Source organism: Tribolium castaneum, chromosome 6, assembly GCF_031307605.1.
Source record: "Tribolium castaneum strain GA2 chromosome 6, icTriCast1.1, whole genome shotgun sequence".
Taxonomy (NCBI): Eukaryota; Metazoa; Arthropoda; class Insecta; order Coleoptera; family Tenebrionidae; genus Tribolium; species Tribolium castaneum.
The window spans coordinates 973,393-999,676 of record NC_087399.1 but is presented as its reverse complement, the minus strand read 5'-3'; the positions used below and the strand labels follow the sequence as shown (position 1 = coordinate 999,676).

At 36.9% G+C, this 26,284-nt stretch overlaps 3 protein-coding genes across 4 annotated transcripts; 2 read left to right on the top strand and 1 right to left on the bottom strand.

Moving 5' to 3' along the window:
- The first annotated feature begins 512 nt into the window (after positions 1 to 512).
- On the top strand, positions 513 to 19,119 carry LOC659601 (integrin alpha-PS1). Of its 2 annotated transcripts, XM_008199161.2 has the most exons (11): positions 513 to 802; positions 10,998 to 11,125; positions 11,338 to 11,358; positions 14,611 to 14,881; positions 15,047 to 15,994; positions 16,841 to 17,066; positions 17,123 to 17,282; positions 17,337 to 17,497; positions 17,554 to 18,207; positions 18,422 to 18,640; positions 18,694 to 19,119. In XM_008199161.2, the coding sequence occupies exons 1-11, from the start codon at positions 621 to 623 to the stop codon at positions 18,931 to 18,933; spliced, it is 3,210 nt and encodes a 1,069-aa protein (XP_008197383.1). In that variant the 5' UTR covers positions 513 to 620; the 3' UTR covers positions 18,934 to 19,119. The 2 variants fall into 2 exon arrangements, with proteins under 2 accessions (XP_008197383.1, XP_008197384.1); XM_008199162.2 differs by lacking the exon at positions 11,338 to 11,358.
- Positions 19,120 to 19,537: 418 nt separating this feature from the next.
- peng (penguin) lies at positions 19,538 to 21,802 on the top strand. Its single transcript, XM_965955.4, has 4 exons — positions 19,538 to 20,078; positions 20,131 to 21,079; positions 21,228 to 21,442; positions 21,616 to 21,802. The coding sequence occupies exons 1-4, from the start codon at positions 19,605 to 19,607 to the stop codon at positions 21,784 to 21,786; spliced, it is 1,809 nt and encodes a 602-aa protein (XP_971048.1). The 5' UTR covers positions 19,538 to 19,604; the 3' UTR covers positions 21,787 to 21,802.
- Syngr (Synaptogyrin) lies at positions 21,803 to 26,122 on the bottom strand. Its single transcript, XM_966016.5, has 4 exons — positions 25,974 to 26,122; positions 25,565 to 25,799; positions 23,012 to 23,151; positions 21,803 to 22,957 (listed from the first exon to the last, which is right to left on the bottom strand). Exons 1-4 carry the CDS (start codon positions 26,073 to 26,075, stop codon positions 22,751 to 22,753), a joined length of 684 nt encoding a protein of 227 aa, XP_971109.1. The 5' UTR covers positions 26,076 to 26,122; the 3' UTR covers positions 21,803 to 22,750.
- Between the last annotated feature and the right edge of the window lie 162 nt (positions 26,123 to 26,284).

Genomic DNA, 26,284 nt, shown 5'->3' with positions numbered 1-26,284 from the left:
CTCACCAGAATTCATAACCATACAGCCCCCAAGACTGATAAATAGTGTTCAAAGGCGATGTGTTTTGTGTGTTGAACAACAAGGAAGACATTTCCTACAGTTTTTATAAATAATAAATATATATTTTTATAAAAATCTTTCTTTTTAATTGTCATAAAGTAAGGGTATGAGAGAACGAATTAATCACAGACATACAAAACAATTGTTTTTTAATTCCAAAGCACTCTAGAGGTTTTTTTTACAATTGGTACTCAAGTCACTCAAGTGGACTCAATTAAAATAAATGCTTCCATAATAAGTTATAACAATTACAGAAACCACACAAGAAAAAACAATTGTTTGTGTTATTTATACATGTCCCACTATTGAAAAAAATCCAAATTTTTGTTCATTGTGCACGCATTTACGATTTCAAAACCGATTTTGTCGGATTTTTGGCGGCAAAAGTTCGAAACTAAAACGCAAGCGCATTCCCCGGTTTATTTACATTTTACTCATTGGAGTTCCTCCGCCTCGTCGACCTCAGTCATGATGATGCTGGCGCGTTAGAGGTTTGTAACTTTAGTGCGTCCCCAAGTCGTTAAAACATCGCTAAAAATGTACTAAAACCCCCTTTCAAAATGATCACTTGGTCTGTAATCGTCCCCTTGGTAGTGTTAACCACCCGGACGTTAGTGCTAAGCTTCAACATCGAAATACGCGAACCCATTGTCAAAAAATCCAAAGACAAAAACTCTTATTTCGGATTCAGTGTCGCCCAACATGCAGTGAATTCAAACAGCCGTTCTGCCGACGATTATTGGTAAGTGGTGCAACAAGTGCCGGTTATAACCGAAAAAATGCACCGGTTTGGTTTGGACGCACCTGAGCCCGCCCAGTTGGCTGTGTGTGTCTGCTACCCACTTTGTTTTGTTTCTTTGGGCAGCCAACTAAGAATCGTTCATTAGCAGCATGCGATTGACTGAGTTATCATTTTTCGCGGAATTTTGCCGCGAAAACGGCGCTCGCATTGCCTTGTTTGGTGGTATTCCAGATGGGTAATTAGCTTCCAAATTGAGAGAATTTACAAATAAACATCCTCTCAACGACGGTTAACATTGAGCCGTTAATGGGTTGTTCAGTTTCCGTTTATTGACGATTGCAAAGCAAAACTTGAATCTTGTCAATTTGCGGTTCCCACCATAAAAGCCCCACAAATCATGGGTCACGGCCCGAAGCCCTTGAAGGGCGCGGTCAAAAACCCTCAGGTATTGTACTTCCGAGTGCCGGTGTCTGTGTCATTTCGGTTTCTACACTCGCTTTGATTGTATGTTAATGTGCAATTGACCTACCTTGAACTCAAAATTCGCTCTCTTTACGTGAATGGATCTACTATGCCATTCACCGGTCAAGCAATGAATCAATAAGATTGCAGAAAATCGCAATGATAGCAAAAGTTTAACGTGATGAAATTTCATCATTTTTTGGATGGTTTTCGGCAAAATTTTTACATTTCTGGCTGAAAACTTGACACATTTGCAAAAATCTGAGCTCCTTTGGACTGAAACGTGCCCAAATCTTCGAAAAAGTCAAAGAAAACGTATTTTTTAGCTTGTTTGTTGTACAAGAGAGTCTCTTAAAAACTAGTAATAAAGAGTTTTTAGCTCAAAAAGTACTAACACGAACCAGGATAATGTGGCATTTTTCTGGATGTGTCCGTTTCTGGTAGAAAAAAGTCCAAAAAGATTTGAAATAAGTGTTTAATTTCTAGAAAGTGGAAATTTTGACTCATTTTTAGTCATGGATTTTAGGTTTTTTTGGACAGGTTTGGCAAAATCTGGCGGAAAAATTTGTTCTTTTTAGTGCAAATCTGACAAAGAATTAAGTATTTGAAAACTTCATAAACTAAATGGTCGAAACAAAATTGTAAGTCTCGCAATTTTTGGCTAAAAAATGTGAAAATTCTAATAAGAGAGCAACTTTCTGTTATTTTTCAACCTGTTTGGCAAATAAGTTCTTTTAAGTCCAAAATTGTGAAGAAAATTTCGGAAACAGCGACGAAAGCGTAATAATTTTTTCCTAATTTAGTGGTTTTTTTCACGAAATTTTCAGATTTCTGGCTAAAAACGCGCGAAAAAAACACAAATTATTTCATTTTTTTTATTTAATTTTGTGAAATTCTGCACTCGTTTAGCAAAATTCGTAAGAAAATAAGCTCTTTTGAGACAAAAACATGCTAAAATGATCAAAAATGTGATCAAAACTGAGTCTAGCTCGAAGAGTATTGAAAAAGACCACAAATCGGTATAATCTGGTAGAAAAAGTAAAAGAGAAATATTACATAATTTCGGAATTTTTCAAACAACATTAACAAAATCTGACGAAAAATTTGTTGTTTTTTTGTGCTAAAATGTTCGAAAATGGCGTTATTTTTTCCCCATTTTAGTGATGTTTCGGCTTATTTTTGACGAAATTTTAGAGCAGAAATAAGCATTAAGATACTCAAAATGGTGCTAAAATTGTCAAAACAGACACGAACTGAATTTCTAGCTTAGAAATTGCTCGAAAAAGACCCAAATTTTCAAGACATTTTTCTAAAAATTCGCTTTAAACAGACAAAAATAATAATTGAATTTTGATAGATGCAGTAATTTTCCTATCGGTTTTTAGTGAAATTGACGAAAAAGGTCAACAATGTTATTTTTTTACCGAATTTACCTAGTGATTTTTGGCTTATTTTTGCCGAAATTTCCCGAAATAATTGGGATTCCATAAGGTAGGAAAGGGTCAAAACAGGCATAATCTGTTTATAGTTTAGACACAATTTTTTTCCCTGGTAAAGAAAAATTCTGGAAAAAAATTATGCGACATACGTCAGGAAGCAAGAACTTCAAAAGGATTGCCTTTTTCGACAAAATTCAGCAATTTTTCGGCTTATTTTTGACCAAATTCTTCGAATAACTGAATTTTTAGCTCAAAAATTATCGAAATCTCCGAATTTTTAGCTTAAAAATGTAGAAAACAGAAAATTTCTGAAATTTTGGACGTGATTTAGGCATTTTTAGGACCGGTCTAGCGAAAACAGTTTTTTTGTCTCAAGAATGTGTTAAAACTCGGTCGAAAAGAGCAACTACAATGTTATTTTCGAATCTGTTAAAGTGATTTTTTGGTTTATTTTATAACATAAAAAGATGTTGGTATGCGGTCACAAATCGTGGTTGATACTTTTTTTTGAAATAATTTGGCGGGAACGCAGCCGGCGTCTCGCCGCACCGATAAGAATTATTTACTTCGTTCGTTCAAATAAACCGTGGTCCCTGAACAAACTTCCAGCCTAAATTTAGATAAGTTTCCATTGTAGTGCAGCTCGAGTAAATCCCTTTCCCATAAATCCGAAAATAGTTAATTATAATAATCGAGTGAGTTACGAGTCGTTCGCCCACATGGTCCGCTAGCAATTTAATTCCAATAAAGAAAACTAAGACTTGAAGCGAGTTGCAGTGAAGGTTCGAGTCGTAGGCGTCCCGTGTGATTGTCTTTCGAGTTCAACGTCTACTAGGGCGTGAAGTCTTTGTTCGAGGCATCGGCTGTTAATTAGCCGTGGGCGCAGTTGGCATAAATCAGCGACATCGCGAACAAACTGTGTCCAATTAGAGCGCTCACGAATCGCCATCTACGGCGAGCTTTTTCCAATTTTAACCGAAGAAGAGTAATAACAGTAAAAGTGCAGAGGAGTTGCAGAACTGGTCTAAGGCGCCGCTGTTTTCTTGACCTGGAGGTCATCAACTTGGGGAAGGAACAATCTTATCTGGACATTGTGCAGAAGGCTTCTGTGTTAGTAGTAAATGCATGCGGAAGTAATGTGATGCCTTATCTCGGTACCGTAATGTACACAGAGATGTTTACCAGACGCATCATGTCTTCCGCTGGATGACCAGCACGTTGTATTAGTTTTCGACGGCAGTTTCTCTTCTTCAATGGGATTAATCACCATGTCAGGACGTCATAACTCGAAGAGAAGGCAACATGAGTTGTCCAGTCGGGTGATTTATGACGATTTCGAACGAAATGACGGATTTATTTGCTAACACACCGGAATATTCACGCCAAGAGCAAAAAAAAATCAAAAAATTACACAAGAAAAGTGCGAATAAAACGTTCCAAGCAGACGAAAATAATTGAGTTTTTAGAGAAAAAATCTTTAGAAATTGCACAATTTTAAGATTATCTAGCGATTTCCCCAAACAATTTTAACAAAATCTATAAAATAAATAAATTGGGCACTTAAGTACTTGACGCGAACGTGATTTATCTACGTTTGTTTGCTTTAAAATGGTGCAAGTAGCAAAAAGTGGCGAATCTTGGAGCACAAAAAAGGGCCAACCAATGAGAGTGAGTTGCTGTCTGCGTTTAAACAAATCGCAATTAGGGAGGGAGGAACCTATGACCGGTTTTTAGTGATTATTTCACGCCTCTTCATTTCGCTACCGAAATGAAGGCATTGAAGTAAAATTAAATAAACACTACAGTTTTAAATTGTTGTTAAAACAGCCTTTGTATGACACATTTATTTGATCTCACGACATTTTATTATTTATTTTCTGATAAGGAATTTTGTGACCTCATTTCGCCTGAATCACTTGTCATTTTGCTCCAACCAACGTGCAAATAATAGTCATTTATTGTTTCTATTCCTGAAATGACTACAAAGACAAAGATTAATTTACGACCACCGTTAAAATACTAAAAATACGCGATTCTAAATGGCATTGTTTGCTCATCCATTGGCTTAAAAGTAATAACAATTATTTACAAGAGATGGAACCCAATTAAGCGCTAATTATGCAATAAAAAGGGTACAATGTCTGCTTTGAATGCGAAAAAAGTGGAATTTATGTGACCTGACCCGATAAACAAGCGTCTGACTTGCAATAATGGGAATAAACACAACTAAAAATTGTCTTTTTCCGGCGTTATTGGGCCAAATGTTGGATTAGTGTAATAAATGGTGGCTTATCTCCCCCAACCCTCAGTTTGATTGAAACTATCCCGTCAACATCATTATTAGTCCCCATGTCATAATTCAATCCCAATTCTGGGAATTTCGATCTGAGTCACCCCTGCGCTGTTTTCGCGACATTTCATCGATTCTTGAAGATGGCACGAGGCCAAAGCGGGGCCGAAGCCCCCATAAATCGTCCGGAAGCGGAAGGATAAACATCGGAAGTTTCCGGATAAAATTCCGCAATTTTTAGTCAGCGCTTAATTAATTCCATGACGTAAGCGTGGATCTCCGTTAGGAAATGACATCATTTATGTGAATGAGTATGTCAGCAAAGTTCGAAAACAATAAAATACCAACGACTGAATTGTTCGAAACCACCTGGTGGTGGCTGTTTGGGTTTGCAAAGCTCCATCTGGCGCTTTATCGGCTGGAATATTATAAGGGCACTCACACCTCTTATCACAAAACACGATAAAGTCAACGACTGTTTGCTCGCAGCTCACATTTTTTAAAGATAATGTGATCACCACGTGTGATGGTTTACAAAAGTGGTAATTTTTTCTTCCTGTGAACATCCGTAAACTTCTACAAGCGAATGCGTGTTTAGCTCGAGAGAGATGTTTGTTTGACTTGTCAGCCGGATTTTGGATTATTTGTTGTTTCCGAGACACAAAACGCAAAAATTACGTTACTTTTGCCTTTTTCAAGCGTTTTTAAAAATACTAATTTCGGAAAAATCGTCCAAGCAAACAAACGTTTTCGTTAGATTTATCTCGTTAACTGATTTATTTCGCGAAGTTTTGGCAAAAAAATTATTCATAAAAATAATGTTTGTGACCAAATTTTACGAGCTGTAAATAATACATTTCCCGTCGAAAGTCACACAATTCTCGGTCCATTTCGACACCGAAATGTTAAAAATAGTCCACTTTAAAATAGTGCAATAACCCAGATGTTCTACACGCAAGGAAAAAAATTACTAACCGAAACTTCCAATGAGTATGTGCACTAAAAATAAATTATCTTCGAAAACATTTATTTGTGGCCGACTTGCATGTCTCAGCCAGTGAGGCCAACCTGGTGAACTTTTCGCAATTTTGGCGAACTTACAATACTTTGAACGAATTTTTAAAGGATATTATGCCAGGTCTGTGTTTTCAGAATTTTAAATTTTGCACACAGAAATAGTGCTAAGAGATAATCTAGAAATAAAATTAATAAAAAAATAATTTTGAATACAATCTATAAAAAAGAATCTAGAAGAAATTTAGACCTAAAATATACTAAAAAAGAGTGCAGATTTCAGATCAACAGACGGCTTTAGAAAACAATCAGAGACGAATCTAAAGAAAGAAAAATTAGAGAAAACAAGACGATAAAAGAGTTTTGAAAAAAACTAATATAAAAGAAAATTTGGAGATTGTAAAAAAAATTCAATACAGTCTGCAAAATAATTCTGTACAAGAATCTAGAGAAGACTTTTAAAAAATCTAAAGATTTTTTATACAATGATGCCATGAATCTAAAATTTGGAGAATTTGCGTCGCTTTTTGCTATTGGTGTTTAGTTCAGTGTTTGCCTTTCCACTTGTTTTTGTACTACAGTTGGCAACACCGTTGTCAGCCTTGTGAGATGAGTGGGCGTAACTGGAATTTTTCTCGCACCAAATAGATCGATTTTTCTATTTTTGTTCACACATCCGACCTAGAATAAGGCAGTGAATTAATGAGTCGCTTAGTATGCGACCTAGATTCCCGAAAAATCCCGGAAAAATTTCAATTTCATGAAGAGCTTTAAAAGTCAGCTCGTTGGCATTTGATTCATTTCATTGAGAGAGAGAATGTAAAGACCAGAAGTTGGGTCCTACTCTCCTACCTTATAAGGTCTTTTAAAGGCCAATGAAGTTGCTATACATTTAACAAACCGGCGGCGGAATGTGACATGAATATAACAAGGTGTTTGTATATCGTTATGGCTTTCTGGGGGCGGCGAGACAAAGCCACCACACCTCAGTGCACGCAAAATGTACAGCCACTCCTTCGGCCGTTTCGATTTTTCATTGGAATTTCATTGACCTGACGGGATTGCAAATGAGACGACCGGCTAATTAATTCCACGTTGGGACGAAATTAACCAGAAGAAAAAAACAAAAGTAGAATTGAAAAGATGTGTTTTTGTCCCAGTTTATAAATAATTGCATAATATTTTATCATACTGATAACTATTTTCCTCGACAGTAAACAAGAAAAATAGATAATAAATGACATTTCCTGGTTTAACGACTCAATGGTACTTTTTTCCAAAATAATAATTACATGAAAGTGGCACTTATTTTATTCGCAAACACAGCGAGCTTTGATGACCCTAGACCTCCCATAACCATCAGTCCTCGTGAAACGTAATCTTCTAGATGGTATCATAAGCGGCACTATTTACATATCCCAACAAAAACATCCTCTTCGAGTCTTTTAAAGCACAAAAGAGCTCTTAGTGACGGCCCTAACTCAGATAATTGAATGTAAGACGAGCCATTTTCGAGGAAACTGAAAAGAAGCGCGCACACCTTTGCAATTATTCCTAGAACTGTCCCTAAAACCCAGGTAGAAATGTGTCCAAAGGCGCGAAAAGCCTGGTCAAATCGATCGTAATTAATCGAAATAGCCCCCTGTTTAAACTTGTTCGATAAGTGGTTTTTAAGAGGGCCACATATGCCGTCACTCTTAGTTAATAAAAAGTCGGTAGCCGTTTTATGTGTTGGCTTATCGGGGCTAAAGGGGTCTTGGCACGCACCCTGACAGCCGGTTTAGATTATTAATAAGTGGAGAGGACGTGCCAAGCTTATCTCCGGGTATTTTAAGACGCCCATATGGGTGAAAATCAAGCAAGGAAATTGAACCAATTATTATACCATGACAGGGCCCATCCTGTTTCATTGCTTATCTCTTCAGCGACTTTTTGCATGCCGATGAACAGCCTCCGTTGTGTTTGTTTTGCAAAGCTCGGAACGAGACGGGAATTTATTTCAGCCCAATTAAGGACTTTTTGTGCGAAAAAAGACGGCAGACGACTGCAGATTACCGCCTGAATAGCAATTTCCGAACCAAGAGTTAAATCTGTTTCTGCTTGTAGATTTTTTTTTTTTTGGTTATTTTTGAGGAAATTTTCAATTATCTGCAAATTTGCATTGTCGCTCCTTCGGTCTATTTTTAGGACGAAAAAATTTCCAGATACAATGCAGAAATAATGCCATTTTCAATTCAGTTTTGTGTTTTTTTCTAAACTTTCGCGAAAAGTGGAATATGCTAACATGAGTCAAAAATGGTCAAATCATATGCTTTTCTATCCAATTTGTTGATTAATAAGTCCAGTTCAGCAAAATTTTAGAAAAATTGTGGATTTTGACACAACAATCGCTTGAAGAATAAATTTTCTTTTTCTTTTTTGCATAAATGTTGAAATTTTTCAGCCGATTTTTGCTGAATTATCACTAAACAACTGAAACAACAAGAAAAAACGTCTGAAGTGGTCCAGTTGATCCAACTATTTAGTGATTTTTCGGCTGATTTTTGACATTTTTGGAAAACGACATCGAAAAATTTCGGTTTTTTTTTGGCTTATTTCGCACAAAATTGGTAAAATTCTGCGTTTTTCGGTGTATTTTTAATTAAATTTGGTAAATAATTCGTCGAATTTTGGTCTATTTTCATCGAAATTTTGCAAAATAATTTTAGGACGAAAAACTTTCCAAATAAAACGCTGAAAAGTTGCTCCATTTTTAATTGAATTCGGTGATTTTTGAGTAATTTTGAACAAAATTTTGCAAAATTTTTACATTTATAAATTAACAACGTTCTAAAATATATCATTTTGGCTCCAATTGCTTCGTTTTTTAACTAATTCTTTTTAGTAAAATTTCACTTCTGGTTGAGAATAAGCTAAAATATCCGAAAAATTCTGGTTTTTGAGATTTTGGAAATAATTACAGTTCTGAAAAAACGAGGTAAAACGTCTGAGATAGAATACATTTTGGCTTTTCGGCTGATTTTGAACAATATTTTTTAAGCAGTAACTTTCTGCCTCATTTTAAGAAAGGAAACAAAAGTAACACCATTTTTGACATAACTTTGCAAGTTTTCCAGCGTATTTTTCGCGAAATAATTACGTCTCTGCTGAAATCACATGCTAAAATGGTTGAAAACACGAATAAGAATTAGATCGTTTTTACGTAATTTACGATTCCTCTTACCTGTAATTTTGTAAATAACAATTATCTGATTAAAAAATTAACATTATGCAAATTATTTTATTATCTTTCGCTCTATTTTTATCGAAATTTGCATTCTTGCATTAAAAACGTGCTAAATATGGTAAAATCATATCATTTTCCACCCAATTTGATTGGCAAAATTTTGCAAAAATTGCTTCGTTTTTGAACTAATTTTTCAGTTGATTTTTGGTGAAATTTCACTAAACAACAGCGTTTAGTGGACTAAAATATGCATATTTTCGAGGTTTTACGAAATAATTACGTCTCAAAAAAACTGGTAAAACCCCTGAGTTAGCAAAGCTCATTTTATTATTTTTTTAAATTGAGTTCCTTCCCACAAGAAATCATACAACAACAGTTGCAAAAATTTGTTTGGCACAAATTATGGCTCTGTTCTGATGAAAAATTTTGCTTACACATGACTTTGTCCGTTTGCGTTCGATATAAACGAGAAAAAAACTTATTTCATCAAAAAAGTCCCCTGAAAAACCTCCCAGTTGCTTGATTTTCGCGTCCCAAATTCCGTGTTTACTAGTCGCCAAGGAGAATCAACAAGTAATCTCAATTCGAACTCGTCAAAATTAAATGTGTAACTTTTGATTGAATTTTTGAAACGTTCTAATGTACAAAATTGAAATTAATGGCGTGTAGAAAAGGCCCCTCCAGGGCGCAGTACTGCTGCCGTGCCCGCAGACGAAGACGCCCACGAAAACGGCGCGGATCTCGCCGGAGTTGTCGTCCCGGAAAAGTCACCCGGAACCCCTTCTTCAACTACTTGCGATGGTTCCGGAAGAAGCACTGCGGCTGGAGCGCTGTGAAAGTGGCCGTTGAAGGAGCCAAATGCTGGTGCAGGATGTCAGACCAACAAAGGAGCAAGTTTTATCGCGAAGCGTGCAAAGCCCCCAAGTTTAAGAAGAGGAGGAGTTGCTCCAGCAGGAGGAGCCGCTCGAGGAGGAGGAGGAGACATAGGGGGGGGAGTAGTTGCGGGGGAAGGAGTAGGAGGAGTAGGTCTAGGAGACGGAGGAAGTCTAGTTGTGGTGGGCACAGAAGGAGCAGGAAGTCCAGCTGTGGCGGCCACAGGAGGAGGAGGAAGTCCAGCTGTGGGGGGCACAAGAGGAGGAGGTCCTCCGGGTGCCACATGAGGAGGGCCACGTGCTGAACACGTCCAGTTATTTGAAAAATAATAAATGTGTCCCCTTGTACTCAGAGTTTTATTTCAGAAGACAAAACTAACGTAATATTTTAGTGAAACTCAGTCAAAATGCTTCTATCAACATTCTCAGCGGATCGTTTATCTTGTTTGGATACCTGATCCCAAGAATGTGGAGATTAAGCAACACCAAGTCAATTTCGTTTCGTTTGCTTCATAAAATTTTAGGAAATGTCAGTCACAAATTTGTCCGAGTTGCTAATAAAATTCTACGAATCTATTCCATAACAGTTACATAAACTGAGCTTATCGTGCAATATTTATCCACTTTTCGTGTCCTCATGTGATAAAACTTGTGTATGTGCATTTTGAACAGTTGCAGTTTGAAATGCGCAAACTCAAGGCTTTGGCCTAGATTTGGCATTCTGTTATAACTTTTTTTTTTATTGAAATACAATCCGAAAACGCCCCTCTTAAAATCAGTACGTTGAAAATAACTATTTATTAATTTTTTTTAAATGAGCAACAGCCTTTAATTTTTCGACGTAAAAAAAATAGAAAAGCTTCCACGGTTTTTTTGACTGTACTTTTTTCAGGATTTTGGTGGGGGCGCCCTTGGGGCGGAACCTCCAGCCCTTCACGAACCGTTCGGGGGCGCTTTACAAGTGCCCTATGAGCCGGCGAGACAACGACTGCGAGCAGATCGAAACAGACGGCAAACGACGTACGTATAAGAATAGAAAAAGGCTAGAAAAGCAATATTTAGAAAACCTAGTAACTAGAGAGAGGAACATTCAGTGTTGTGTACAAACACTTAGCTTTCTAGAGTTGTCCTTGTCTGATTTTCGTAGGAGTTTTTGAATTGTTTTTTAAAAGAAATTTTTGCCCGCGAGGGCCTTAATAATTTGTGTTTTTGTTTTTTGGGGTGCACACCAGTGGCCGGAGGGAGGTATAAGTGTAAGTGGTGGTCTCGAACCATGGTACCATTGGTACCAATTTGGTAATAATGCATGAAGTATTTTTGCTATTTATTTTCAGCATGTCTAGTTTTGCTTGCACTCTTTGTACATTCTTTCCTTGCTTTCTTTCCTCTCCTACTCTAATCACACACTCATCGTCGGTACCAAAATTAATTTTTTTGACGAGTTTTAAGTCATCTAACGCTTCCGAAACGATGGATTTATTACCTATTTACTTAATCAAAAAAAATTTTGCATGGTGGTCCAAAAAATAACTAATTTAACTAGACGATTACTAATTTGAATTAACGAAAGGGCTTTAAGGGCGTTTTTGGCACAACTTGCATTCCGACAGGGATTAGTTTTCCAAAAATAGGCAACAAAGAAATGTGCCCTGTCACGCTTTCGGAGATTAGAGATGCAACCAAATAAGAACCCTGCTGAGTATATTTTTTCGTTTGTTGAATTACACTTTGGACTTGTTTAACCTCGCATTTATATGCAGTGAGCTCATATTATTAATCATGTTCGGAGGAAAATAATCGAAAGAGACAATAAATGGGGGGCGCTTTCATTGCTTTGTTTTTGGGTTTTTTCAGCCATCAATTACTTTTCAATAAAACAACCAGTGTTGGTGTGTTGTTGGTTGTATTCACACTTGTTTTATTCACAGAAGAAAATTTAATTTGTACTGTATAGAATTAGAATAAGTGGTGACTGGTTAACAATTGACAATCGTTGATAACGGACGAAGGTCACCATTTATCATCCATCGTTCATTCTTGACTATATTTGGATTGGAATCTAAATAAACATAAAAAGAAAATATTTTATGTTGAAAAAGGAAGTGAAACATTGTTGGAATATTTCCAAGGTTCACTTTTTTATTTTCTCAAAAAAAAAAAAACTATTTTGATGTAAACCTATGTAAAATGATCCGGGGAATCGATTGGCATCAAAAAAATTGTCAAATTCTCAATAATTTTTTAGTTATGAATTTTTTAAAATTTTACCAATTTTTGCATTTATCTGCAATTTTCTTGAAAACTATTAGTCGGAGAACAATGATCTTTTTTGAAAAAGATAGATAATTTAAAGAGCTTTCCAACAATAATACACTTCATAGGGTTATCTCTAAAGTTCCGTAGTTATTGCTCGATAAATGTTCCGGGTACCCGAAATCGACCAAAATCGCGACAAAAATTGAAAAAATGAAACATTAAAAAATCGAACAAATGGACTTTTTTGGACTTCTAACAACTCTAGTGGGTTTGTTAAGACATATAAAAGTCCATAAAACTTTGGTAGACTGAGTTTAAAAAAAAAAATTTTTTCATTTTTATGAAGGTATTTGCCTTGACCATTAAAATTTTATTTTATTTTCTCAATTACGGCTAAACTATTCGAAAAAGTAGAACTATTTTTATCCATACCGATGCAAAATGATCCAGGGAATCGATTGGCGTTGAGAAAATTGCCAAATTCCCAACAGATTTTTAGTTATGAATTTTTTAAAATTTTACTAATTTTTTCATTTATCTGCAATTTTCTCGAAAACTATTAGTCGGAGAACAATGATCTTTTTTGAAAAAGATAGATAATTTAAAGAGCTTTCCAACGATAATACACTTCATGGGGTTATCTCTAATAGTTCCGGAGCTATTGCTCGAGAAATGTTCCGGGTACCAGAAATCGACCAAAATCGCGACAAAAATTGAAAAAATCAAACATCAAAAAATCGAACAAATGGACTTTTTTTGACTTTTAAGAACTCTAGTGAGTTGTTAAGACATATAAAAGTCCATAAAACTTTGCTAGACTGAGTTTGAAAAAATTGTTTTTTTCATTTTTATGAAGGTATTTGCCTTGATCATTAAAATTTTATTTTATTTTCTCAATTACGGCTAAACTATTCGAAAAAGTAGAACTATTTTTATCCATACCGATGCAAAATGATCCGGGGAATCGATTGGCATCGAGAAAATTGCCAAATTCCCAATAGTTTTTTAGTTATGAATTTTTTAAAATTTTACCAATTTTTGCATTTAGCAGCAATTTGCTCGAAAACTATTAGTCGGAGGACAATAATCTTTTTTGAAAAAATAGATAATTTAAAGAGCTTTCCAACAATAATACACTTCATGGGGTTATCTGTAATAGTTCCGGAGCTATTGCTCGAGAAATGTTCCGGGTACCAGAAATCGACCAAAATCGCGACAAAAATTGAAAAAATCAAACATCAAAAAATCGAACAAATGGACTTTTTTTTTGACTTTTAACAACTCTAGTGAGTTGTTAAGACATATAAAAGTCCATAAAACTTTGCTAGACTGAGTTTGAAAAAATTGTTTTTTTCATTTTTATGAAGGTATTTGCCTTGATCATTAAAATTTTATTTTATTTTCTCAATTACGGCTAAACTATTCGAAAAAGTAGAACTATTTTTATCCATACCGATGCAAAATGATCCGGGGAATCGATTGGCGTTGAGAAAATTGTCAAATTCCCAACAGTTTTTTAGTTATGAATTTTTTAAAATTTTACTAATTTTTTCATTTATCTGCAATTTTCTCGAAAACTATTAGTCGGAGAACAATCATCTTTTTTAAAAAAGATAGGTAATTTAAAGAGCTTTCCAATGATAATACACTTCATAGGGTTATCTCTAATAGTTCCGGAGTTATTGCTCGATAAATGATCCGGACACCCGGAAATCGACCAAAATCGCGACAAAAATTGCAAAAATCAAACATAAAAAAATCGAAGCAATTGATTTTCTTGCACTTTTCAGAACTGGAAAGGGTTGAAAAGGCATAGAAAAATTAAAATAAAAAATAATAATTGTGCTGTTGTGTCAAAAACGACGTGAAACATGATTTGAGAAAAGTCGCGAATATTTAATGCTGTAGTCCTTTGGGTTCTTCGGCTTATTTGAAATTAATGAATAACACAACATTAATGTAATAACCCCGAGAGACCACCTATTTTTGTGGTACTTGAGCGTTTTTCGATGACAATAATTTGAAGTGTGTGTTTTCGCATCATCCTCAGCTTCATTTTTATACAAAAAAATACATGTAAATAGCAGCATTGTACAGCAAAAGGGCCTCGGCCTGTAGTACACGTTTGATATGATTTTTTTTACTAACTCCAAGTTTCAAACCATTTTGAAACCGTTGTTCAGATTTTGTGCATCTTACTAACACTATAACTACGAAAGGAGAAACACGGACTGATTGATTTTTTTTAGTCAATGTTTTCGACTATGAGGACACACCGTCAACGAGAAACGAAGCAGTGCTTTCGCCACCGTCAAACGACGAAATCAAGGATAATCAGTGGCTGGGAGTAACAGTCAAGTCGCAAAAACCGGGCGGAAAAGTGGTGGTTTGTGCACACAGGTACATCCAGAGCCCGAACTTGACTTCACACCACTATGGATACGGGCTCTGCTACCTGCTGAACAACGAGCTGAACGTGGAGGACGCCCTGGAGCCGTGCAAAGGCCGGCCCGTAGAAAAGTAACTAATTTTTCTGCTTTTTAAGAAATTTTGCGCAATAATTGAGTTTTTTTTGAGTAAATTTTTGGTCTAAAAATGTCCTCAGAACTTGCAAAAATAATGTGCTTTGGACATAAAAACTGCCCCCTGACTGTTGTGTGTTAAAAAAATTATTTCCCTCTCTAGATTGCATCAACAGTACGGTTATTGCCAAGTGGGCACAAGTCTCGCCTTCCTCTCCGACGACTTCGTGTTAATGGGATCCCCCGGGCCTTACACTTGGCGCGGGACAATTTTTGCCAAAAATGTAGTCGGTAGTTTCCTCGAACGGGACAAGACCGTCTACAGAGGCCCCCTAAACGACCAAGACACCCCCATAGCCAAGTACAGCTACCTCGGAATGAGCGTAACCGGGGGCCACTTTTTCTCGAAAAAAACCCTAACTTACGTCTCGGGAGCCTCACGCTCCAACCTAAGCGGACAAGTCTTTTTCTTCAATAAAACCAAATCAGAGGAACAGCTCAACATTCGCCTGATAATCAACGGGACGCAGTTCGGGTCCAGCTTCGGTTACGAAATTTTGGCCGTGGATTTTGAACAAGACGGCTACGATGAACTGCTCGTGGCAGCCCCCTTTTACTACGACAAAGACCACGGGGGCGCCGTCTACATTTACAACAATTTGCGCAACTGTACGAGAGATAAGTGCGCCCCCAGTCAGATTTTCACAGGCAAAGCTGAGTCAAGGTTCGGTTTTTCGATGACTGCACTTGGCGATATAAATAAGGACGGTTTTATTGACGTGGCAATTGGGGCCCCGTATGAGGACAATACCGGGGCTGTTTACATTTATCTGGGCCAGAAAGGGGGGCTGAGAAGCGAACCCTCGCAAATTATCAAGTTTGGGGAAAGGGAAGGACTTAAAACTGTGGGCTATTCGTTGAGTGGTGGCATGGATATGGACTTGAATGATTATCCCGATTTGTTAGTGGGGCTGTATGACTCCGAACGGGTTATTTTGTTCAAAACTAGGCCCATTATTGATATTGGGATTAGGGTGGTGGGGGATGAGTTGAGGAATATTAATGCGTCCAAGAAGGGATGTCGGGAGGATCCGCACAGCGACAAAACTTGGTAAGTTTAAAGAATTTTTTTTCAGTAATTATTGTGGCAAAAAAACACAAAGAATATTTCTCGAAAATGAATGAAGTTTGTTTTATGAAAGTTTACTCGTTTCTAAGCAAAAAATCGTCTGAGATAAGCCGTTTTCACCCAAACTATAACATATAGTTTGTCCTTTTGAGGCAAAATAAGGCGTTTTCAGTGTGTTTTATTAAAGTTTTCTCATTTCTAAGCAAAGAATTGTTCGAAATAAGCCGTTTTCACCCAAACTATAACACATAGTTTGTCCTTTTGAGGCAAAATAAGGCGTTTTCAGTGTGTTTTATTAAAGTTTTCTCATTTCGAAGCAAAGAATTGTTCGAAATAAGCCGTTTTCACCCAAACTATAACATATAGTTTGTCCTTTTGAGCCAAAATAAGGCGTTTTCAGTGTGTTTTATTAAAGTTTTCTCATTTCTAAGCAAAGAATTGTTCGAAATAAGCCGTTTTCACCCAAACTATAACATATAGTTTGTCCTTTTGAGCCAAAATAAGGCGTTTTCAGTGTGTTTTATTAAAGTTTTCTCATTTCTAAGCAAAGAATTGTTCGAAATAAGCCGTTTTCACCCAAACTATAACATATAGTTTGTCCTTTTGAGCCAAAATAAGGCGTTTTCAGTGTGTTTTATTAAAGTTTTCTCATTTCTAAGCAAAGAATCGTCTAAAATATGGCGTTTTCAACCCAACATTAACACAAATTTTTCTTTTAAGTCAGAATATGACATTTTCCCTCTGTGTTAAGCACGTTTACTTGTTCCAAAGCAAAGAAATTTTGAACTAGAATAACTGTTGAGCTGTTTTTCTAACACGATTTTTCAGTTTTTCGTTCAAGACTTGTTTCAAATTCCGCAAATTTCGCCTAACTAAGGACATCGACATTCGCTACGAAATCAAGGAATTGCCGAAGAAAGCACCACGTGTAACAATCGGCAACGACACATTTGTCACAAAAATGATCACAGTTACGGATATCTCACGTGAATATTGCACCAGCGAAACGGCCTATCTTATTGAAGGAAACGGCGATATTCTCTCGCCCATTTCGGTAATAAATAAATCGTCCCGCAAGACTTGAAAATGTAAACAGGAAAATATTTTTAGTTCCAAGTAAACTACACGATTTATAAAGACGATGTGGATTCACCAATTTTGAATAAAACTTCAATCAAGACTTTCGAAGCCACGTTCCAGAAAAACTGCGGCCCGGATGACATTTGCAGGAGCAAATTGATTCTAAATGCACGTCCATTGGCACTTAACGGTTGGTTTTATTCACTCAATTGTGTGAAAGAAAAATTGTTTTTTTTTCAAACAGAAACACCCGAGGGTCACTATTTGTTCAATCTGGGGGTGGAGAAGGAACTCATTTTGGAGGCCAATGTCGCAAATGAGGGCGAATCGGCCTACGAAGCGCGACTTTTCGTAATACATCCGGAAAGTCTGAGCTACGTGGCGCTCCAAAGCCAAAATAAATCGGTGTGTTTAAGTGTTTAATTCATTATTATTATTATTATTATTAAAAAAATATTTAGGGCAACACAATTTGCACTTCAAATGGCACAACTGTGGTCATCTGCAACCTGGGGAACCCTTTCCAAGAAAACCAATCCGTCTCTCTGCCCCTACGTTTCGAAATCGCAAACACCAAGCAATCGCGACTCGAACTAAAAGTCTTCGTCAATTCAACCTCTGAAGAACTGTCCAAACAAACGTCACAATCCTTCGTTGCAATTTTGAAAAACATCGTCTCTTTGAGCATCAAAGGTGACAGCAAGCCGGTGAACGTCCTATTTTCAGGCGAGCCAAAAGGCCAGTCCGCCATGCGGTTCTTTGAAGACATCGGGCCGAGAATAACACACGGCTACAGCATAATCAACGAGGGGAAGTGGCACATCCGCAACATGCAAGTCGAGATTTTGTGGCCGTTTCAAGTCAAAACCGATCGGAAAGAAGGCGGAAAGTGGCTCCTGTACTTAGAGAAGGAGCCTCTAATCGACTACAACACGACTAATTTCTGTTCAGTCGATTCGCGTTTTGTGAATCCGCTTAAAGTGAACGTTTCCGGGATGGAGGACCCGGACTTGGACGAACCGGAACATGTGAGGCGGAGGAGGGACGTCGCGACGGTCGTCCAACCCGAAACGAGGGTCGAAGAGGACGGAAAAGTCCGGAAGATTGTGACAATGGTAAAATTCGCATTTTTTACGTGTGACTACGGAGGACTATGAGTTAGGAGACGAGCGAGACGCAGAATCGTACCCCAATTTTCATACAAACATGAGAAAAAAAATATTTAAAATTAAAATTTTGCGCAATTTAAATTGGTAGTTTACGATAAAAATTTTTAATTCCCCACAAATCTAAGTACTTTTCACTTTCGATATAACCCATTTTTTGCAGGCGTGTCACAAAACGGCAGCTTGTGTCAAAATTTTGTGCACAATTCCGCAGCTTGAAGGTGGGGGGCAGGTCAGGATCCGGGTTTATGCCCGCTTGTGGAATTCTACGTTAATTGAGGACTACAGTCAAGTCGATTATGTCACAATCGAGTCACAAGCCGTCGTTTCCATCAACGAACCGGCCACGATTTTAACCGATAATTCCATAAATAGTGTTTCGGTATAATTTTGGGTATTTTTATGGAATTGTCAGTAATTGTTCAATAATTTCAGGTCAAGGTGGTGGCGTTCCCGGCGCTTACTTTGGTCGATAAGGGGGTTAATATTTGGATTATTATCGGGTCGGTGATTGCCGGTCTTGTCCTATTGGTTATCGTTGTGTTTGCGTTGTATAAATGCGGATTCTTCAAACGAAACCGAATCAAAGATCACACACTTTCCGGTAATTTGAAGAAACAAGGAGAAAGTGAGACTTTGCTAAAGGATAGTGGGAGTAAGCCAGCTAAAAGCTGATTGTGATAAAAAACTGTTCATTATTTATAGTGCTGGATGTGTGAATGTTCATTGTTGCGTTGCTTAATTTCGTACTTAAGAAACTTTTTTATCTCGATTTGTTGTTAGATAAGTTGTACAGATAGACTTTATTATTAGTTTAAGCCTCCTGTAGAAAATATTTTTAAATAAATTTTTTGAAACATATTATTTTAGCCCAAAAAAGTACCCCACCTTCACACAATTATTATTTTTATTAATTTGATAGGCGTATGCAGGTTCCCAAACTTAGAGAAAAAAATAAATAACAAAAAAAAATAATAAAAGAAAAAATATCCACCATCAGATAAGAATAAGACAGGGACAAAAAATATAAAAAAAATGTTTTATTAAAAAATCAATGACGTCAAAAATTTTGGAAATCTAGGGAATTTGTCTAACGCCCTGGGCCATTTTTAAAATATCATTTGGCAACGCTGACTCATATAATTTGATATTTTTTGTAACAATATTAACAAATTTACTTTAAAAATTCCCAATTTGTTAATTTATCCTATAATTTAATTAAAAATTTGATTGTCTTGTTCGTATGACAAATCCCCAATTTTTTGTTGGCTTGTTGGTGTTGGCAACTCTTTGTAACCAACTCATCCCTAACCTACAAACACGTGTTTACAAATTTGGCCAAAAAAATGGCAAAACGTAAAGAAAACAGTGAAAGTGAAGTTGTCGCCCCTAAAAAACCAAAAACCACAAAATCAGAAGTGGTCTCAAAGCCCAAGTTCGAAAAAAAATCAAAATATCCCAAACAGACTAAAGCCGAGCCGAAAAAATTTGTTAAGGGGGCAGGGAAAGTAAGTAACGAGGCACAAAAACCCGAAGACTGGAACGAATTCAAAAAGAAGAAAAAAGAGTTGCGGTTAAAAAGGCGTCAAAACAAACCTGGATTTGATATAATAGTGGAGGCCAAAAAAATGGGCGAAAAACTGCGTTGCAAAACGTTAAAAGGGGGCGAGGAGGAACGTGTTATTTTAATAAATAAACTACACTCGTTACTTAAGGGAAAAGGACATTACGCGAAATTTGTTCTGGCCCACGACACTTCAAGAATAGTCCAGTGGTTACTAAAATACAGTTCAGACATCGTAAAACAACAAATATCACAGGTGAGCAAGCACAAAAAAATTATTGTGATTATCTAACTAAAAAAAAATATAGGAATTAATTCCTGTCACTGTGGACATGCTCCAATCAAAATACGGCATTTTTTGCGCCAAACGCCTCCTCAAATACGGCAATCAGGCCACAAGGGCTTCCATGATCAACCAAATGTATGGACACGCTGTTAAATTATCAAGTCATGCCTTAAGCGCCCCCGTTTTCGAATATGCCTACTCCACTTGGGCCTCCAACCAACAAAAACAGCACTTGACCCAGGAATTTTTCGGCGACATGTACAAAAAAAGCAAAGACAACGAAATCAAGCACTTGCGCGACGTTTTCGCCCAAAGCCCTGATTTAAAAACGGCCGTCTTGGGCGCCACCAAAGCCAACTTGGGGCGAATTTTAGACAAAAATTTGCTGGATTCAGGTCTAGTTCAAACAGTCCTCAACCAGTTTCTTTGCGAGTGTGGTGACGAAGACAGGACTGAACTCATTTCGCAATTAATTCCCCACATTGTGGTTATTAGTAATAGTAAAGACGGGTCAAGGGCGGCTATGCAGTGCATCTGGCATGGGACCAACAAGGACAGAAAGTTGGCCATGAAAACAATCAAGGAGCACGTGATTGAACTGTCCAAACATGAACACGGGCATTGTGTCATTATTACATTGTTGGATACGGCGGATGATACTGTTTTGTTACACAAAATCATCATTGGGGAGATTTTAAAGGGGGCCCGCGATTTGGCTGTGAATGAATGGGGGCGCAAGGTGCTCCTATGGCTCGTGGCACCTGGAGACCCCACTTGTTTTCACCCCGTGTTTGTTAAGGAGTTGCAAGAGGGGCGCCAAAAATCCAACTCGAAAAAAGACCCCCAAATCAGACGAAAAGAAATACTAGAATATTCTATTGAAACACTGCTTGGTTTAATAGGGGAAGAACCGGAATTCTGGCTAGGGAATTCGTCACTAGCGTATGAAATGTTAGCAATAGTGAAAAGCGGTTAGTATCCACAGCCCCCTTGACTAATGAAGGTTATTGTTACCATAGTTACTTGATAGCACGTAACCATGGTAACTGTCAATCTGATTAATCAAGGAAGCTTGTTTCAATTACAAAACTAGTGACATAATCATTGTTTGTCCGATAGGTAGGGGAGAAGGGCTCAAAAAAGCCCTTGAAAGTCTTGTACAAATCATAGTTAATCCTGATTGGACGATTAAAGCAAATGATAAGGAGATTTCGGGAGTGGAAGACGCTGGTATTCATATGGTTTTGAAAAAATTAGCCAAAAATGACCAAAATATCGAAAACTGTGATTGCACGTTTGGGTCGTTACTTATTAATTCAATGTCAGATGAAACGGTAAGTTGTGTTTTGTTTAACAAAATGCATAGATAATGGAATTTTTTAAATGTGCTACATGTTTCGGCTACATCCTGAAATTGAAACTTATCTTTTTTTCTCAATTTATTTGTTTACTATTCGCCAAATTTTTAATTTGGCAATGACTAAATTAATAAAATAATTGTTTTCAGTTGGAGAAATGGTTGGGTTTGAATCGTGGCTGTTTCCTATTGGTTGCGGTGTTTGAGAATAATTCGGCGCTCCAAGACACGCTGAAAACGAAGTTAATGGGCCATAAGAAGTTGTTAAAGTCGCAAAGTTTGGCCGGGAGTAAGGTTTTGTTAAAGAAACTCACTGAATAAATGAATAAGAAAAACATCTAATGGTAACATTTATTGGTAACTTATTAATACATTGAATCAATTCGTCCACCTAAATATAATATTCCATAAAAATAAAAATCACATTTCAATAGAAAAATAATTATAAATAATAGTCTTTATATCAATTCACGTTAACTTGAACGAAACCAAATCCCGAACCGAGATAATGAAACATATCTACAGTTGTCTTTTATTGCTAATTAAATTATGCTAATGACCTATTTCCGTGACAAGGAACAACTTTACTATGCGACACCCACTTAGATAATAAAATTCATCATAATCGAAGCAGCATTTTAAATTTTGAGTATTTAATGAGACGTACCAATTGTTAGAAAATTGTGCTCCAGATATGTAAAATCTGTCAATATGTTTTTTTTGCCACCTTAGTGCCCGTGAATTGCTTATTTATTGTCGCTCAACCTCAACAAAAAACTGTTAATAACAATCGCTTCGCAAACAAGTTGATCCCACATTATCAAAACATAAAAAATGGCACTGGTTAAAAAAATAATAAAAGTGCAACGACTCGATCCTACCGACTGCGCCAATCGGTCGAGTCACACTGACTCTACTAGCACAGAAACGCCTAAAATTGCTTCGAAAAAAAAAGCAAAACTCGCTACAAGCAACTCGACAATTATTATATAACTGTACATTGAACATTCTATATAATTATGTAACATTTTTATAATTCAACACATTTTGAAGTTTTGTGTGTGATATAAGTAGCTACTATAAGTACACGGCTTTACAAAAACGCAACGTAACAACACTCCTTGAGGTTCATCCAAATAATACTGAAAACCAAAACCTTGTTTCCGTACGATTCTAAGTACAAAGGACTTTTATTATATACTGAAAATGTCGGCGAGTTTTCGACTCGCTTTAGAGATGAGGCAGCTGCGCTATGTTCACTATATTATGAGAATTGGGGGCCCAGTTAATAAGCTGGCGCTTGGAAATCCGTCGGTCCTCGTTGGTTAGGACCGGCGGAAAATGGGGGCTCCTGGTAGTGTTGGTCTGAATCGGGGCCCCCAGGATAAGACGGATACGAGCCAGGCATACTCGTATCGGCCTCGTAGTTGGTGGCAAATGCTGCATCAGCGCCCTGCCGGAAACGCTGGAACGCCAAAAAGGCGCAACCCGCCTGAAAACCCACCTTACCAACAAAAACACACATCACCAACCACCATTTGCATACCCAGGAGAAAATCGAAAAGAAGGAAAAGGCGATTGCGGCCTGGACGTTGTTCACGCCGTAGCCGTTTTCCGGCGTCTTGGACTTACCCCATTGGCTGGCGAGGTACCAAAAGCCCACAAAATACAGGAACGCCCAAAATGCTGAAAACAAGGCCGATTACAGCGAAAGCTCTGCGTAATCGGCTAACAAAAACCTAAACTGCGAAACTACGATGAAAACACCGTCGTAATCAACACGTCAAAAACTATGGGATTCGATAAAAACATTTTCGGGAAGTCAATTAATTATTACGGAAAAACTAAAAGCAAATATTTTGTTTGCAAATTTAATTTACTAATAAATTAAAGTGAAGTTGATATTACGTATTTTAGTCTCTCACTCAGTTTAATTCGTTTTTTAATCAGATAATCATTTATTTTACAAAAACAACTCGAAATGTGTAGTATTTTAATAACTTTATAGACGACAATTATCCGAATTTTGCGTTTTTTTGATTTTTAAATACGTTTTTGAGATAAAAACCAGTTATTTATTTATTTATTGTACAAGAATTTTTTACAGTAATAAATTCTGGTCAAAACTAATCTTATTTCTACCTTTCTTGAGCAATTAAGCACGTTTTATAGCTAAAATCTCAGTTTTTTTCTCGAGATTTCGCTAAAATAGAATGAAAAAGCACGAATTTGGGCCCAAAATTTTCTTATTTTGGCCTTTTTGAGCACGTTTTTCAGACAGAAAGTCAATAATTTCGCAAAATTTTGTTAAAAACAGACCGAAAAGTTCTTCAATTAAAGGAAAATGCTATTTTAACCTCTTCGAGTCTTGTTGCAGTAAAAACTAGATTTTTTTCAAAAAGTTTATCTAAAATTGGAGAAAAATCACCAAAATTGATCGGAATTGATATTTTCTTTTTTAGGTCAAGACTGATTTATTTTGCAAGAATAACTTGTAAAAACACCTAATAATCATAAAATACATGAAAACTGGTGTTATTTTGTCTTAATTTAGCGCGCTTTTGAGCAAACTTTGTCAAAATAAGGTGAAAAACCTCAATATGTAGCTGAAAAAAAAGCTTTTTTATAGAAAATTTTTATTAAAAATACATCATTTTAACAAGATTTCAACTAGAGATTTGTTTATTGTTACAAGAACAACCAATTTTGGTCAAAAGTAATATTATTTCTGCCTTTCTAGGGCATTTAAACATATTTTGGAGCTAATATCTCATTTTTTTCTCGAGATCTCGATCAAGAAAACAGAAAAATTATGAATTTGAGCCCAAAGTTACCTCATTTTTGCCTTTTTGAGTAAGGTTTTCAGCCAGAAACACAATTATTTCGCGAAATTTTATTAAAAACTGTGTATTTTAACCTTTTTCGAGTCCAAAAACTAAGTTTTTCTACAAAAAAATATCAAAAATTTTGATTGATTTTGCAAGAACTCGTCAAAAAACACTTAAAAATCACGAAATAAATGAAAATTGATCTAATTTCTTTCGATTTATACCGCTTTTGAGCGAAAATTCGTCAAAATAAGCCAAAAACTACAACTTTTAGTCAGAAAATCATCAGTTTTGAGTTAAAATCTCAAGCTTAGTCACTAAAACAACTCGAAAAATCACCAAATTCAGTCGAAAATTACATGTTTTTTCCATTTTTTTAAAGTGTTTAGTACAGTTTTCAGCAAGAAACGTAAAACTTTATTTAAATCAAACCGAAAAATTTATAAAGTAGTTTTTCCTCTCTGAAAAACTCGCTAAAACTGGTTGAAAAATCACCAATTTTATAGAAACTGATATTAATTTAACCCTAATTCAGTCAATTTAGTTCGTTTTGAAGTTGAAAGTTGTCAAAATACGCCTCAGACACAACACTGGTTGTTATTCTGCCTGTTTTTAGACACGCTTTTGAATTTCTTACCTTGATAAAGCGACCGGAAAAATTACCTAATTGGGTAAAAAAAACAATTTGTGCGTCTTATTATCACAGACACGTAATTATTTATTTTTCTGTGGTTTATTACGGCAATTTTCAATTGCCATTAAAACATATTTGCATCACCCGATAACGCATTAAATTTGCAAACAAACTAGCAAAAATAAAGGGCAAAGACCCACGAGTAAACGTTCCGAATTATTCAATCGATTTATCGGTTATTATCAATTTCAAGATTTAGAAATCACGTCAAATAATTATCTTATCATCAGTCCTCGAAATGGCAGTGTGCGGCCCAAAACTGTCCCTTTGCTGCGCTGTTTTAAGCGTCTGGGGCATCATCCAGTTGGGCCTAATGGGTGTATTTTTCTACATCCATTCCCTGGCCTTTGCCGACGATTTACCCGCCGAATTTGACGAGAAAAAAGACACGATTGAAACGTTCTACGACAAAGTGGACACCGCCTACACGCAAGTGGCCTACAATGTGTGGATCGCCGCCGGATTGTACGTCATTGTTTTGGCCATTTCCGTTCAACAATTCCGGGCAAATATGCGCAACAAATAATGTAAAAAAAGCGTAAATAAAGAGTGAGTCATCACTACAGTTTCACCTTACCTGAGAATCCCAAGTCGCCCAGAACGTAGTGCTTCCGTGTCTTGACCGACGACATTTGCTCGAAGAGGTATTCCCCGGCCAGGAACCCCATGCTGGCCAGGAAGGCAATCACACTGATACCAACCCCGTAATTGCACGCGTTCGCGTCCCCGTTATACAGACACTCCTCTTTGCCGTTTTTGTTGATTAGCCAGCCTTGGGACGATATACAGCCGAACACCACGATGGAGAACAGCTGGAAAAGACAGTTTTTTGAAAAATCTCTGACCCATTTCAAAATTTTGAATAATCAATATACATCTGACACCCCCACTCCTGTCAAATCGATTATTTGAAACGGATTATTCGCCGAGATTTGGGGTTAGCCCGAATGGCAAGCGGGGATTTTCAAGCGTGTGGGGAGACTCACCCAGCAGACGGCCCTCAGGAGCACTTGGGGCCGCTGAGCGAAGGAAATCGGGTCGAAAGCACCTCCTGCTTTACCGCCTCCGTACGCTCCTACACCCTCCATGTTTTTGTAAAGTACTAATGAGTCAAAACCAAGACTAAAACGCCCCCAAAATACGCACCCTTTCCAAAAAAACCTAATTAACCGACACACTTAACTAGGAATGAACCAACAACACCGTGTCTAGCAAAAAGAATGCAAAATTTTGATTTAAATTGGGACAACGGGCGGGATTTGACTACGGAGTCGTGGCGCGAAATTCAAACAACTGT

Bases quoted from the DNA above. Each gene is read 5' to 3' on its own strand.
- Syngr (XM_966016.5), bottom strand. From the start codon at position 26,075: ATGGAGGGTGTAGGAGCGTACGGAGGCGGTAAAGCAGGAGGTGCTTTC. The intron at 25,800-25,973 runs GTGAGTCTCCCC...TGTCTTTTCCAG, and splicing joins TCCTGAGGGCCGTCTGCTGG to CTGTTCTCCATCGTGGTGTT. The intron at 23,152-25,564 runs GTAAGGTGAAAC...CCTTGTTTTCAG, and splicing joins GGGCGACTTGGGATTCTCAG to CATTTTGGGCGTTCCTGTAT.
- peng (XM_965955.4), top strand. From the start codon at position 19,605: ATGGCAAAACGTAAAGAAAACAGTGAAAGTGAAGTTGTCGCCCCTAAA. The intron at 21,080-21,227 runs GTTAGTATCCAC...TTTGTCCGATAG, and splicing joins GTTAGCAATAGTGAAAAGCG to GTAGGGGAGAAGGGCTCAAA. The intron at 21,443-21,615 runs GTAAGTTGTGTT...AATTGTTTTCAG, and splicing joins ATTCAATGTCAGATGAAACG to TTGGAGAAATGGTTGGGTTT.
- LOC659601 (XM_008199161.2), top strand. From the start codon at position 621: ATGATCACTTGGTCTGTAATCGTCCCCTTGGTAGTGTTAACCACCCGG. The intron at 14,882-15,046 runs GTAACTAATTTT...TTCCCTCTCTAG, and splicing joins AAAGGCCGGCCCGTAGAAAA to ATTGCATCAACAGTACGGTT. The intron at 18,641-18,693 runs GTATAATTTTGG...CAATAATTTCAG, and splicing joins ATTCCATAAATAGTGTTTCG to GTCAAGGTGGTGGCGTTCCC.